At 47.0% G+C, this 14,547-nt stretch overlaps 1 protein-coding gene across 3 annotated transcripts in view; it reads right to left on the bottom strand.

Moving 5' to 3' along the window:
* Positions 1 to 14,547, bottom strand: part of Eva1c (eva-1 homolog C) — a 68,447-nt gene that overhangs the window by 32,475 nt on the left and 21,425 nt on the right. For all 3 annotated transcript variants that reach the window (XM_090348644.1, XM_090348651.1, XM_090348659.1), the window contains exons 2-3: positions 4,724 to 4,920; positions 1,359 to 1,482 (exon numbers count right to left, since the gene is read on the bottom strand). In XM_090348644.1, the coding sequence (XP_090204770.1) occupies positions 1,359 to 1,482; positions 4,724 to 4,920 (321 nt within the window). The remainder of the gene's footprint in view (positions 1 to 1,358; positions 1,483 to 4,723; positions 4,921 to 14,547) is intronic.

Below are 14,547 nucleotides of genomic sequence, written 5' to 3'. Positions count from 1 at the left end.
ATGTATGTGGTACCGAGGAATTGAACCCAGGCCTTTGTGCATGCTAGGCAAGCACTCTACCACTAGGCCAAACTCCTGGCCTGGAACCACAGTCTTAGACTCTGCGTGGACAATTGCTTGCCACTGCCTGAACTGAGAACAGACCATATCCCACCTCCTCTGTCCTGCAGCCACTCACATTTTTCAGAGGAATAACTCTCATCTGCTATTAATGATAGCTACCCATGGCTGAGCTCTTCTCCAGATGCGCCCTCTGCTAAGCATGCAACACACAGCACAGCAGATTCCTAGTGTTTATAGCAGCCTGTGTGGAAGGGGCATTATCTCAGTCTTACAGCTGAGCTGTGCAGTCTTAGAAGGTGTCACTCCATTGCTCAAGATTAAACAGCAGCTTGCAGAGACAATGGTACGAGTCCTGAACTGTCAGGACCCAGGAAGCCCAAATCCCTGAAGTAGCAAAATTGGGATAAGAGGAATATATGAGGCACTTTAGGGGAAAAAAGGTTCTGATCAGGCTTGCTGGAAAACTGGCCTCCTCCAAACCCAAACCAACCCACCCTGATTTGTAGTGTTTGCAAATGTCCTTGGTGCATAGACTCCTATCATGGCAGGTTTCACGAAATACAAGCAGAGCTGGGAGAAGATGGACACATGACTCTGTAGTCCACTGGGTGGGCGGCAGTGAGCAGCACACAGGTCATGCAGGAGCTGGAACCAGGAAAATAAGGGAGACGACCCTCAGGAGAAGCAGCCAGGGGATATGAAGAAAACCACCCTCCAACCTCCCTACGTTCTGGGTCTCAGTCTACCAAGGAGGAGGTTACGTGGAGGCCCGGCCTCTAACCTAGCCTTCCTGGACAGCTTCCCCCACAGCCTGCGTGAACCGGCTGGAAGACAGACTCGGAGCCCCTCCTGGGAACCCCAGGCCCTGGCTCTAGCCCTGCAGCCTGTGTCCCCTTCTTTCCTTCACTGGCCACTAATACCACTCATTCTCCAGCCACAGGATTCAGAATAGGCCGCTCCTCCTGGTCCTTCCCATCTCCATCTCTGAGTTCTCAACTCATCATCACTTGCTCTGCAAATCCACTGCAGCATCCAAACTACCTACACGGTGCCATTAGCCTCTGAATGGAAGCCTTAGCTCTGCTCGGACCCTGGCACCCAGTCTCTCTCTCTCTCTCTCTCTTTCTCTCCCTCCCTCCCTCCCTTCTTCTCTCCCTCCTCCCCATCCCTCTCTAGCCCTAGCCCCACCAGATATTCAAAGCTGGATGAACACCATGGACAAAAGATTTTCTTCAAGAGTGTGAATAAAAATGGTGCCTAACCCCGAGCACGCTGCCCCCTTCAAGGTTACTTACTAGGCTGGCATTTAAAGGAGACCAGGAGGTATTTACTGCTTCCTGGACAAAGGTCAGGTCCAAAGACACGGCTATTGACCAGGAGGTGGCAGGCCCGTTGGTTCTGGCACTCATCCAGCACCTTCTAGAAGGAGGGGTAGAAAAGGGATAGACTTGTAAACTGCATACAGTATCTACTGGCCCCCTAACCCGGGCTGCTCTGGACTCCGGGGAGGGAGGGAGGTGAGCTCCCGTCTGGCCTGAGCTGTGGGTGGGAGGTGGGTGCTCTTTCCCCCCTGATCTTTCCTAATAGAAGACCCTGATTGGCAGAACCAAGCCTCATTGGACAGCCAGACCAGCCAATCACAACTGGCTAAATCTGGGACTGCACTGCAAAGGCTTCTGGGAGCTGGAAGGAGATCTGTACGACATCTTTGAGTATAAGTGTGGCAAGGACAGAGTGCTGTGATGGTCAGGAATCAGCCATGGCCCCTTAGAAACAGCCCTCCAGAGGTGCAATGGGAGAGGCCTCAGGCCCCCAGACTCTTTCCAGCTTATGACGAGGCACACAACCAATGGATAAATGTAAAAGCTGCTTCCATCCTCGAATGAAGTCCTGGTGTGATCCTGGGGAGCGTCTTATCCTGATTCCCAAAGCAAAAGGTACAAGACCCAAGGGTTGACACTTGGTCTGAAAGCTTTCCTTTAAAGCTCTGTTTCTCTATCTCTACCTCTACCTCTGTCTCTGCCCCGCCCTCCCCCCACACCTCTTTCTCACACTTGATGTTTTTCTGGTTCCCTTGTCAGTAGATCTGCCTTGTGGATGCTCACAAGTACGTGAGCTTACACCAGATCACAGTAAACCCCACTGTCGGCCGCCCCTTCTCCAGGTCCTAGTTTATAAGCCTGGAGCCTTTGAACTAAACTCTGGAATAAAGAGAGAAGGTCTCCAGGAATCTGCTTAACACTTCAGGGGTGAACTGAGGACTCATGAGCTCCTCTACTGCAGTGTCCCTGAAGGATGCTGGCCCACCCCGTGTCACTCTGTCCCCTCAGAAGCCCCGTAGATGTGGACTGTCAATCAGTGCCTGGGGGAACCACTTCAGTTCCCAGGAGACATGGGATGGCACATATTAGCGCAGCCCAGGTCATGGTAAATGACATAGGCCTCAGATGCCATTGGGGGCTTTTCATGACAACATCAAAGCAGGCCCCCCAAACCGGTTGTGTCTAAACTGCACTACAGAAATGCAGAGAGAAGGATTTGCCATGGACATTAGTCAACACAGGGAGGCCAATCACGAGCCTCTGTACATACATCCACCTGCCTCCTGTCTACGTGTAGTCTTCTATTCTACTCCAGGAAGCACTCTGCCGCAGCATCCTGCATGACCCAAACGTCACATGCGAATTTGGTTCCTAACCTCTTGATGAAAAAGCAGCATGTGAGATGCTTCTGGCAAACTGACCTTTTGAACAACAGCAGAACGGTGTTTACAAAGGCTAACTTGTCAGCCTAATGGAAGATTCTCTTCCCTCGGGGGTACCTGGCTGAGACCGGGACTCCAGTGTGCCAAGAAGACCTACTTTTCCCAAAGTTGGCACTTCTGTCCTTTGTGTACTGGCCAACACTCTCTTGGTGCACCCATGATGGCAACTCACAATGGGGTGCCTGGGAAGGGTGGGCAGGTCAGCTTGTCTCCACAAGCTAGCAGGGCTGCTGGTCCAGGGGATGATGTGGGGTGGGGTTAGGACAGGAGAAACTGACTTTCTCATGTCCAAAGAAACACATCAGCCATCTGCATGTGGAAACCACCAAGGGAATTCATACAAGCACATACTCTGGGGGTGTTTTCACCAACCACATGGCTACTCTGATATGATTCTTTGAATGGGAATAATACACTGTGAAAAAATTTAAAAGTCTTTACATCATTGTACTGTTTTTGCCTCTCTTCTTTGGCATCAGAGCTAATTCAATTTCTTGTTAGGCATCCTAGTGAATTAATCTCCCCTCCATAGTTCCTGTAGCTGACAGAAACCAACCAATTTCCACCTCAACACCTGCAGTATGTAAATATTAGATCTCAATATCGGAGACATTAAAAAAAAAACCATCATCTTGACCAACTAGTGACAAATGTTGAGCAGCCAGAGATGGTGGAATAAAACAGTGGCTCATGTCTGATAGGCTAGCTACTCAAGAGGCTGAGATATGAAGATCAAGGTTAGACATCAGCCTGAGCAGAAAAGTCCATGAGACTCTTTCTCAAAGGACTTCAAGACTTTCTCAAGGGACTCAAAGGATAGAGCACCAGCCTTGAGCGAGAAAGTTAAAGGAAAGGTTGAGGGCCTCAGTTTAAGCCCAATAGCAGCACACAAAAAAAAAAAACCCAAAAAGCCATAAATAGCTTAAAGCTATCACTGAAATGGTTTCACCTCTGTTTATACCAAATTTTTACTCAAATATGACACCAAAATGAACACAAAGTCCTCTCTCCCAATTCCTGGTACTATTCAGAAGAACAAAGCCAACAGAGGCTGTGCAGAAGAGCTCCCAAAAGAAGAATGTCAGTAGCTATAAAGTGGGAAAGCAAACCACTGCAAACAGAAGAGAGATATTGCTATCTCTGTCACTCCTTTAAGAAATTCATGATGTGAAAGTGGTGCTGTGGTTCAAGGGGTAGGGTGGTAGTAGTCTTGAGCTGAAGAGCTCAGGGACAGCGCCCAGGCCCAGGGTTCAAGTCCTACAACCAACAAATAAGAAAAGAAAAGAAATTCGTGGTGATTTATTTATTTATCAGAGATACATAAGGTTTTCCGCAAAGAATCTCTTTCTCCTGGGGTGTTTGTGGGAGTTGAAGGCCTGGAGATCGAAGGCCAGTGTGGCTGTGCTTAGCTTGACTGCAGTAGGGAGAATATCTATGAATAAATGTGTCCTGAGAGGGGTCTATGGGACCCACAAGGGGGGAATTCTTTTTGTGTGCTAATTACAGCTCATCTATATAACAGAAGACTCGGGGCTGGGAGTTTGGCCTAGTGGTAGAGTGCTTGCCTAGCATGCACGAAGACCTGGGTTCGATTCCTCAGTACCACATATACAGAAAAAGCCTGAAGATATGCTGTGGCTTAAGTGTTAGAGCTCTAGTCTTAAGAAAGCCTGAAGGCAGTGCCCAGATCCTAAGTTCAAGCCCCGGGACAGGCAAAAAAAAAATGAAAAACTAAAACAGTCATGTATAATCACTGTTATAGTCACAAAGATCACTACCGCATAATCACAAATTCACATACAGGGAGGGAGGGAAAGACAGAGACACGCAGAGACAGAGACAGAGCAACAGAGAGGGAGAGATAGGATGTTGAAACACTTTCACCATCTGTAATACCTGCAAGGTGGTCGATGCCACACAGGTTAAGCTGTCTTCCCTCTGAGAGGCAGGCTTCTGAGAGCCACACATTTGGTAATCTTGCCCATAAAATGCCGATTGGATACTTATCGTGGAATGTCGAGGGCACTGTAGATTCAAATGGTCCCCATCACAGGCATAGGCGGTGTGGTTTTGTAGGAGTTTGGTTAGGTAACCTAGAAAATAGTCAGCCGAGTTACAGGAGAGCAGGAGGTCATGGGTTCCCCAGGGGCGGGGACTGCTGGGGTCAGAAAGGCAATGCGGGATGGGGGGAAGGAATACAGTTTCCATACCAGCTCTGCTATGGACTGCATCAGGGCTGCATGAGCAGATGTTCACTTCCATGCTCCACCCAGACATCTTGGCCCATGACGAGGATCAGAGGGCTTTTCCCCTTCAGGAAGCAAGCGCTAAGGCACTGGCCAGGAGCTCTGGAACCCGCAAACACACTTTGTAAAGCGGGAAACTATTTTGAGTGGGTGTCCCCAAACATGTGGACACCTGTGCAGGGGAGACTTGTGTTCTCTGCTCCCAGGCCTTCCTACAGTGAGCCACACAGTTTAAGGAACCTGATCCCCTCCTGGAAGAAGACAGGCTGTCCAGGCTCCTGCACTGGGTGTGGCCTGCCAGGAAGAAGTTCAGAGGACAGAGGGAGGTATAATGAGCTTTATCGTGGTCTGACTATTGTATACCCCACTCATGTCACCAGAGGCCTAAGAATATAACTGTAAAAAAAAAATAGGGTCAGCTGGGCACAGTGACTCACGCCTGTAATCCTAGCTACTCAAGAGGCTGAGATCTGAGGATTGTGGTTCAAAGCCAACCCGGGCACTGAAGTCTGTGAGAGTCTTATCTCCAATTAACCACCAGAAAAACAGAAGTGGTGCTGTGGCCCAAGGGGTAGGGTGGCATCCTTAAGCTGAAGAGCTCAGGGACCAAAAATAAATACATAAATAAAAATAGGGTCATAGTTGGCACTGGAGAAAGGAAGATCCTTGGTAGCACATGTGTGAGGTTCTTTCTTTTTCTTTTCTTTTTGTCAGTCCTGGAACTTGAACTCTGGGCCTTGGCATTGTCCCTGAGCTCTTCAGCTAAAAGCTACCCTTGCCCTACAGTGTGAGCCACAGTGCCACTTCTAGTTTTCTGGTGATTAATTGGAGATAAGACTCTCACGGGACTTTTTAGATTCAGGGCTGGCTTTGAATGGTGATCCTAAGATCTCAGCCTTCTGAGTAGCTAGGATAACAGGGACGAGCCACCAGCTTGTGTGAGAGGCCCCTACAGAGAAAAGACTCAGAAGGAAGGTGGCCATGTGCAGAGTGGAGGGATGCAGGATGAGAGTCTTCAAAGGCTGACAGTTTGACTTCAGCTTTCTGGCCTCTAGAACCAGAACTGAATGGGTATCTGATGTATTCAGCTACCCAGGCACAGGAACCTAGCAGCGGCTTCCAGTCCTGGCCCCCCAGTTCCTAGTGAAGTAAGTTGAAGAGCCTCTCTGGGCTCGGCTCTGAGGAGGCCTGGCAGGCCCAGGGGATGGAGGCTGTCTCTCAGAAAGGAAAAAGGAAGGTTCACTCAAAATGGAGATTCCCTTCCTCCTCACACCTCAGGAGGTCAGCAGTGGGCTGCTTGGACCTGGGCCAGGGCCTTTCTGCTGAGGACTGTGTGGGCAGCCATGGCCTCAGAGAAGGAGGTGTCAGGACAAGAAGGGCAGTTTCGAAAGGCCCTGAGTTTCACCAGGTGACTGTGCTTTGCTAGTCCTTTTCAGGTGCCCAGATCTTCTCAGAAGCCCAAGTCCTGGCAGGGTATCAGTAGGCTCACACCTACAACCCGAACTACTCAGGAGGCTGAGATCTGAGGAGCCTGATCCAAAGCCAGTCCAGGGAGGAACGTCCATGAGAATCTTATCTCCAGTGAACTAGCAGAAGGCCAGAAGGCCATAGCTCAAGTGATAGAGGGCCAGCCTAGAACAACAACAACAAAAAAGCAAAGGGAGGGCCGGGAGTTTGGCCTAGTGGTAGAGTGCTTGCCTAGCATACACGAAGACCGGGGTTCGATTCCTCGGTACCCCACATACATAGCAAAAAGCCGGAAGTGGTGCTGAGGCTCAAGTGGTAGGGCTCTAGCCTTGAGAAAGTCTAAGGACAATGCTCAGGCTCTGAGCTCAAGCCCAGGACTGGCAAAAAAAAAAAAAAAAAAGCAAAAGGAGAACTGCCTAAACCCTGAGTTAAGATTCCAGTATTGGCACCAGGGAAAAAAAGGGGGAAGGGAAGGAAGGAAAGAAAACAAGTCTCAGCAAAAGACCCCATTCCCATCACCCAGGCTTCTTAGAAACTCACAGTCCAAGAGACTAAGGCTGAGACTATCTAGATGGTGTTGCCCCATCTGTCCGTTCACTGTCGCTGAATTCCATGTCTTCTTCACTTCTGAACACCACCCAAAGCCATCTTGCTAAGAGAAACATCTAACATGAGCAGCAAGGGACAAGAAGCAGTAGTGTTTCTCATTGTGGAGGTGTGATCCCACCAGTGTGAAAGTGAGTGTTAGCAAGAGACCTCTTGAAATGATGGATTGTGGGTCCCAGCTTCAATCCAGGGAGGGGAATGAGGGAACGCTGGAGAGGATGAGGCTGGGGTGGGGGGGGGGTAAAGGTCCTGCTGGGTAAAGGTCCTGCTGCAGGCCAGCAGACAGGAGCAAGGCAAACACAGCAGCAAGGGACTGTTCCCAAAGTGCTGTGAAGATGGAGAAGATCACGGAAATGTCTGAGAATGGTTATGGAGAAGACATAAGAGGTGGGTGGAGAGCTTGTCTGGAATGGGCATGGCGAGATTGCATAAAGATGTCCCTGGTCCTAAACCATCCTAGGAAGAAGGTGGAAATGGATAGAGCCGCTCCCACATTGCCCTTGAACGAAAAGCTGCTTTCCACCCAGTGTCCTCTGCACGTACCCACTTCTCCACTGAGCAGCCCAAAGTACTTCACCAGTTACACACCACTTCACTTCCCCGTCCCTTGCTTTGCTGCTAGTCTAAAAGATAGAGTCCTTAGTTCTGTCTAGCTGGCTTTGAGCCCTCCTGCTGGTGTTATAGGCATATACCACAATATCAAGTTGCATACTTGTTTTTAAAAAGAACTACTAGTACAGCTTTGGTTACCAGTTCTGTCTGAGTCAAATTCTTCATCATGTTCGATGAATCAAAATGCTTATATCGTAAGAGTCTCAGCCACAGATTTGACAGTCTGTGTTTGTAGGCACATATTTACTAGCTGAAAGAAAAGAGAAGGACACACATACTCCTTAAAAAATCCCAGAGTGAGACTCTTATCTCCAATAAACTACTCAGAAAAACCTAGAAGTGGTGCTGTGGCTCAAGTGGTAGAGCACAAAGAGGCTTGGGGACAGTATCCAGGCCCTCCCTTCCCCTCCTCCCCCCGAGTTCAAGCTCCAGGACCAGCAACAACAACAAAAATAATCAGTCCTTCAAGTCCAGTGTAGTTTGGAACACTGTATTGATCCTGGTTAAACTGGAAGCCAGGGTTCAATTATGTAGAAACTAGACTTCTCATCAGCTCAGAGGCCTAGGTGCAGTTTATGATTAACTCCAAAATACTCTTTTCCCTGGCAAAAGCCCCACTGTGGACTAACCAAAACTCCTACAGGCACAAAGCAGGGCATGGCAGCACATGCCTGTAATTCCAGATTCTCCAGGGGTGAAGGCAGGAGGATCAAAAACTCAAGGCCAGCTCAGACAAAGTTAAGAAGGCCATCTCTCCAAAACAAAATAAGAAGCCTAGGGCTACAAGGATAGAGCATATGTGGCCCTGGTTTTAATCCCCAGCACCCCCCCCACACACACACACAAACACACACACAACCTCCCACTGTTATAACCACCACTAGATCTTAATAGAAAGGTTTGGGTTTGGGTATCTTCGAGGAGTCTGACAAAGATTTTCAAGTACAGAGGAAGGCTCCTTAAAGAGTTGTACAGGTTTACAGGGAGAAGAACAGTCATGACCTGAGATCACTATCTCCCCTAGATAGACAATGAAAACTCCCTGGCACAAAATAATCCAGTGCCTAGAGAATGAGTAACAGGTGTTACGGAGGGTAGGGAGGCAGTGGGGGATCTATGCTTGAGGAAGTCGTGTCATGGCAAACCGAAGTCAACCCAGTTCTCTGCAAGAATTCGAAGAATGAGGCACACCAAAGTGTCCTGGACTCCCAGACACCAGAGCAGCCATGCAGAATGACCAGGTCCACCACACACACGCACACACACACACTTTTTTTTTTTAACCATGATGCATCTCAGGATTCAGGTTAAATCCATCATCCTGAGAACTACAGGTTGAATCCAGGCCCTTGAGCTTGCTAGGCACAAGGTACTCATTACCTGAGCTTATGAGACAGTACCCCTCTGTACTACATCGCCTTTATAATAAGAATTTTTTTTAAGATGGAGGACTCTGATACTTCTTGAGACTGACTGGTGTCCCCAGGGGAGGATCTATCCTAAGCTACTTCAGAACAGCAAGAACTGTAAGCATCACTATTGGCATCTTGAAGGATGCTATGTGATGCAAAATTCCTATTGGTGGAATACAGATCAACCCATTTCTATCTAGTTAGATCCACCCTCAGTCAGCTCTCTCAGCTTTGCACCATTCACAGACAAGCAGGCAGCCCAGAATCTGTCCTAGTGGTCCAGAAATTTCCCTGCCAGGCTTGCAGGGAAATGGAATGAACCAACTCTTCCTTCCTTCCTTCCTTCCTTCCTTCCTTCCTTCCTTCCTTCCTTCCTTCTTTCCTTCCTTCCTTCCTTCCTATTCCTCTCTCCCTTTCTTTATAATTAAAGTTTAAACGTGTATAATTAAAATGTAAAAGTTATTAACTAGGAGAAGCCAAAAGGAGCTGCCAATTCTTTTGCTATTTTCCTGAAGCCAGAACCTCTCCAGTGAAGTCCAAGTTGTTTGAAGGCTACAGCAGCCTGAGTCATTCAGAGCACAGGATGCAAGCACTGTCCGGTCCCCTACATGCTGAGGGGTCCCTCTGCACAGGCAGCCAATTTCACAACGTCACTTCGGGGAAGGAAAGGGAATTAATTGTTATGGCCCTTCATCTCACCCTTCCTCCTCCTTTTTAAAAAGCGTAAATGCTTTAGATAAGAGTCCACACCCTTTTATTCACAAATGTCCAAGAGGTGTCTCGGCAAGTTTGTAGAGCTTTTCCAGAAAAAGGTGCAATGACCTTCATGTTTCTTATGAGTCAGTGTCCTGAGGTGAAGGAAGGATCCATAGTGGGTAAAGAGCCCAGGACTGGGTTTCACAACCATCAACGAGATGAAGAAGTGGTTACAGGGCAGGGAGTTTGGCCTAGTGGTAGAGTGCTTGCCTAGCATGCACGAAGACCCGGGTTCGATTCCTTGGTACCACATACATAGAAAAAAGCTGGAAGTGAGGCTGTAGCTCAAGTAGTAGAGTTCTAGCCTTGAGAAATCTCAAGGATAGTGCTCAGGCCTTGAGTTTAAGCTCTGAAACTGGCACAAAAAAAAAAAAAAAGAAGTGGTTACAGCAACAAGTGTGGCAGATTTGATCAATGTCATCTCACCAAAAAAGAAAAAAAAAAAACAGAAAGAAAGAAAAGAAAAGAGAGAAAACAAAAGTGAGTCACACCTAACGTTAGATTTTTCCCTCCAGCACAATTGGGACCGAAAAGTTGACCTGGAAGAGACGCCAATTCATCAAGCCATTTCATTGGTAGTTTAGGAGGAATCCCAAGGGACATAGACGACAAAGGTAGCTAGCTACTACTGCTCCTGAGTGATAAGCTCAGTTCTTGGTCCTAAAGCCAGAGGAAGAATAAAGGCCTCTGAGGGTCTAGAAATTGCAGAGATAATACTTTTGGTCTGTAAGGGAGTCGTACATTTTTTTTTTCAGCCCTCCCCTGGCAGTAGGGTGGGCCAATAGAAGCTTCTGGACAATGGAAAGAGGGGGGAGGTGATATTGGCCCCTTCCTCACCTGACCATCCACTCCTCACCCATCCCAGTGTGCTGTGTAGCAGGATCAAAGGACAGGATGGCATTCTCCACCAAGGTGAGGAGTGAGCGTGTGGGAGGCCCTTCCCTGAATGACTCCTCAGGGCACCGCCTCCCTATTGCTCTGGACAACGAACGGGAAACTTACTCTGTTATGCTACAAGTTTTGGGATTGTTTGTTTCATCAGCTGAGCTGCCTTAACAAGGACTCCTTCCTGTGCCAACTCATGCTTATGTTAAATAGAAAGATGGTAAGACTTTTGGGAAGGATCAGAAACTTTCACCAGAACTATTCCATGTGATGTCCAAACCTCATTGAGGGGAACAATTTCTCTCAGTTAAGACCTTGTTACTGAAAAGCTACCGAGCATGTTAAATCACTAAAGAAATAACAGGGGGGGCTGGGAGTTTGGCCTAGTGGTAGAGTGCTTGCCTAGCATGCACCAAGACCTGGGTTCAATTCCTCATACATACACACCACATACATAGAAAAAAGCTGGAAGTGGTGCTGAGGCTCAAGTGGTAGAGCTCTAGCTTTGAGAAAGTCCAAGGACAGTGCTCAGGCCCTGAGCTCAAAAAAAAAAGAAAGAAAAGCAATAACAGGGATTCGGAGTCTGGTTAATCAACCCCCATTCATACTCTTTATCATGAGCAAACATAGAAAACCAAAGCTGGGATGGGTGGAGGCTGTCATCCTAGCTACTCAGGAGGCTGAGATCTGAGGATCAAGCTTCAAAGCCAGCCTAGGCACAAAAGGACCTGAGACTTGTATCCAATTTAACCTCTAGAAAAGTAGGGCTTGGTTCGAGGGTGGCGTGTAGCCTTGAGCTGAAGAGCTGAGAGACAGCGCCCAGACCAAGTTCAAGCCCCAGACCCACAAAACAAACAAACAAAAAACTCCCAAAGAAACAAAAAAAGCAAAAAACAAAACAAAACAAAAAAAACCAAAGTTGATGATCTCCAATGGAATACTAATAAAGCACATATCAAATCAGGTGCTAGTGGCAACTCATGCCTGTAATCCTAACTGCACAAGAGAATGAGATCTGAGAATTGAGGCTCAAAGCCAGTCTGGGCTGTGAGACTCTTATCTCCAATTAATCACCAGAAAACAGGAAGTGGTCCTGTGGCTCAAGTGGTGGAGTCCTAGCCTTGAGCTGAAGCGTTCAGAGACAGCACAACTGACAAAAAGAAAAGGAAAGAAAGAGATGTACTCATTATCTCACTTATGTAACTGTAGCCTGTACATCACCTTTACAATGGAAAAAATAAAAAGAATTCATGGACTTTTCCTGTCCAAACTGACTTAGAACTCGGATCCTCAGATCTCAGCCTCTTGACATCTAGGATTACAAATGAGCATTTTTTTTTTACAATAAAACTGATGGGTTGTTTTAAAGGCAACTAATTTACAAGGCATAAAACAAAGTAAAGGGCTGGGAGCATAGCCGAGTGGTAGAGGGCATGAAGCCCTGGGTTCGATTACTCGGTACCATATACACAGAAAAAGCCGGAAGTGGCACTGTGGCTCAAGTGGCAGAGTGCTAGCCTTGAGCAAAAAGAATCCAAGGACAGTGCCCAAGCCCTGAGTTCAAGCCCCAGGACTGGCAAAAAATAAATAAAGTAATTAATTAATTAAATAGAAACTTTCCATATAGGCCATTGTTTCCAAAGTATATGAAAAAAATCTCAGTGTATATGGGATTCAAATATTCCCGAATGTCTCCCTATGGAAAACATAACCCAAGAAGTTGCTAACATTTGATCATAAATCTATGTTTTGAGAAAAAAAAGTGCCACATGGAACCCAGCCACCGTCTTCCACTCATATAGAGGCTTTTTATCCATTTCTTCTGGACTTTGACTTCTTGAGCTTAATGTTGGTTTTTAACGGTCATTTACCAATTATTCCTCATCTTGTATCTTTTTCTCCCATCACTTTCTTCCAGTCTTTCTGTACACTGACCCATGGATGCATTATCCCCACATAGCCATGTGTATTTAAGAGGACTTTAGCTGCATAGATGCCACCCACATACACTCTGACATGCATTACTTGAAAACAGGAATCCATTCAGATAGTTGAGCTCCTTGGAAGCCCAGCACATGCTCAAGTCCCTACCATAAAATGGCACAAACCCAGATGTGTGATACAAGCCTATTAGCCCATCACTCAGGAGGTAGTAGCAGAAGGATCTTGAGTTTCAGGCCCATTCTAGGCTACTAGCCTGAGCAAAAACAGCAAGACTTGTCTCTAAAGGCATAACATTGTATAGCATATGAACAGGTGTCAATCCTCCTATGTAAATTACTTCTAATATCTAGTAGAAGGTGTGTGCTATGCAAATAGTTCTTATACTATACTAGTTAAGAAATGTAAGGGAAAAAAACATGGGGCTGGGAGTGTGGCCTAGTGGTAGAATGCTTGCCTAGCATGCACAAAATCTTGGGTTTGATTCCTTGGTACCACATACATAGAAAAGGCCAGAAATGGTGCTGTGGCTTAAGTGGTAGAGTGCTAGCCTTGAGAAAGCCAGGTCCTGAATTCAAGTCCCAGGTTCGGGAAAAAAAAAATCTGTATGTGGGGGCCGGGAGTTTGGCCTAGTGGTTAAAGTGCTTGCCTAGCATGCATGAAGACCCAGGTTTGATTCCTCGGTACCACATACATAGAAAAAAGCCGGAAGTGGTGCTGAGGCTCAAGTGGTAGAGCTCTAGCCTTGAAAAAGTCCAAGGACAGTGCTCAGGCCCTGAGCTCAAGCCCAGGACTGGCAAAAAAAAAAAAAAAAAAAATCTGTATGTGTTGTTTGGTACATGTGCAAGTCTTTCAGAATATTATCAATTTGTTTTTGTTTAACAACTAACCTTAGATATGGAGGGATGACAGAGAGGGAAGGGGTGGGGAGGGGGGTGGCTGGGGTGAGAAAGAAGAGGAAAGGGGAAGGGAGGAGAAACGCAGATGAGGCAAGGAGATAGGCATGGAGAGGGGAGAGGAGAGGTGAGACCAAGAGTTAAAGTCATAGTTCATTAGTAGATACCTGCCTAGCAAGCCAGAGGCCCTGAGTTCAAATCTCAATACTGAAAAAAAGAATGAAAGAAAAGAGACAGAGAGAGGGAGAGAGATAGAGCAAAGGAAAAGGAAATAAATCTATGAATAAAAAAAAATTCACTCTAAATATAGCCTATTGGTCTTGAATTGCAGTCCTTAGTATGCATTCCCTATTTGATTCTGAACAGCTCTGGTAGACATTCCTTGGTGTTTTTTTGTTTTCTATCCAAATGTTTCAAATCCTCTGAAAATCAACACCTTGTTCAGTGACCAGGTATCAAACCTGGAAAGTTAGTCATCAAACACCATCTGGATTCGATTAGCATAAACGTAACTGAATCAAACTCCCTCCCCCCTCACCAGCATCTCCACAAAACACTTTCTCCTTTCTGTGGGATGCAACAATCCCCCAACTCCAGAGTGCCACTTGGCAATGAAGTGGTATCACGGTGCATTTGATAACTTACTGAAACTTCTACCAGCACTTAAAATTCAGATATGAAATCTACACTCCATCTGCTCTGCTTGGAAATGGCCAAATTCGTGGCTGTCTCCCTGAGCACAACAAAAGGCTCTCAGAAATAGTCAAGGTCACTGACCAATCTCGAGACCGGCAGAGTTGAGAACCCAGACATGGGGGTGGAAGGTGTGTCTCCCTCATTTCCCTCCAAACACCCTTCATCTCATCTTTACCTCTGCCTACTTCCAGGACGTGTAGGCT

The sequence above is a fragment of the Megascapheus bottae genome, chromosome 1 (genome assembly GCF_031878675.1).
Source record: "Megascapheus bottae isolate mThoBot1 chromosome 1, mThoBot2.hap1, whole genome shotgun sequence".
NCBI lineage: Eukaryota > Metazoa > Chordata > Mammalia > Rodentia > Geomyidae > Megascapheus > Megascapheus bottae.
The sequence above is the reverse complement of the archived record's forward strand: the minus strand, read 5'-3'. Positions and strand labels throughout refer to the sequence as shown.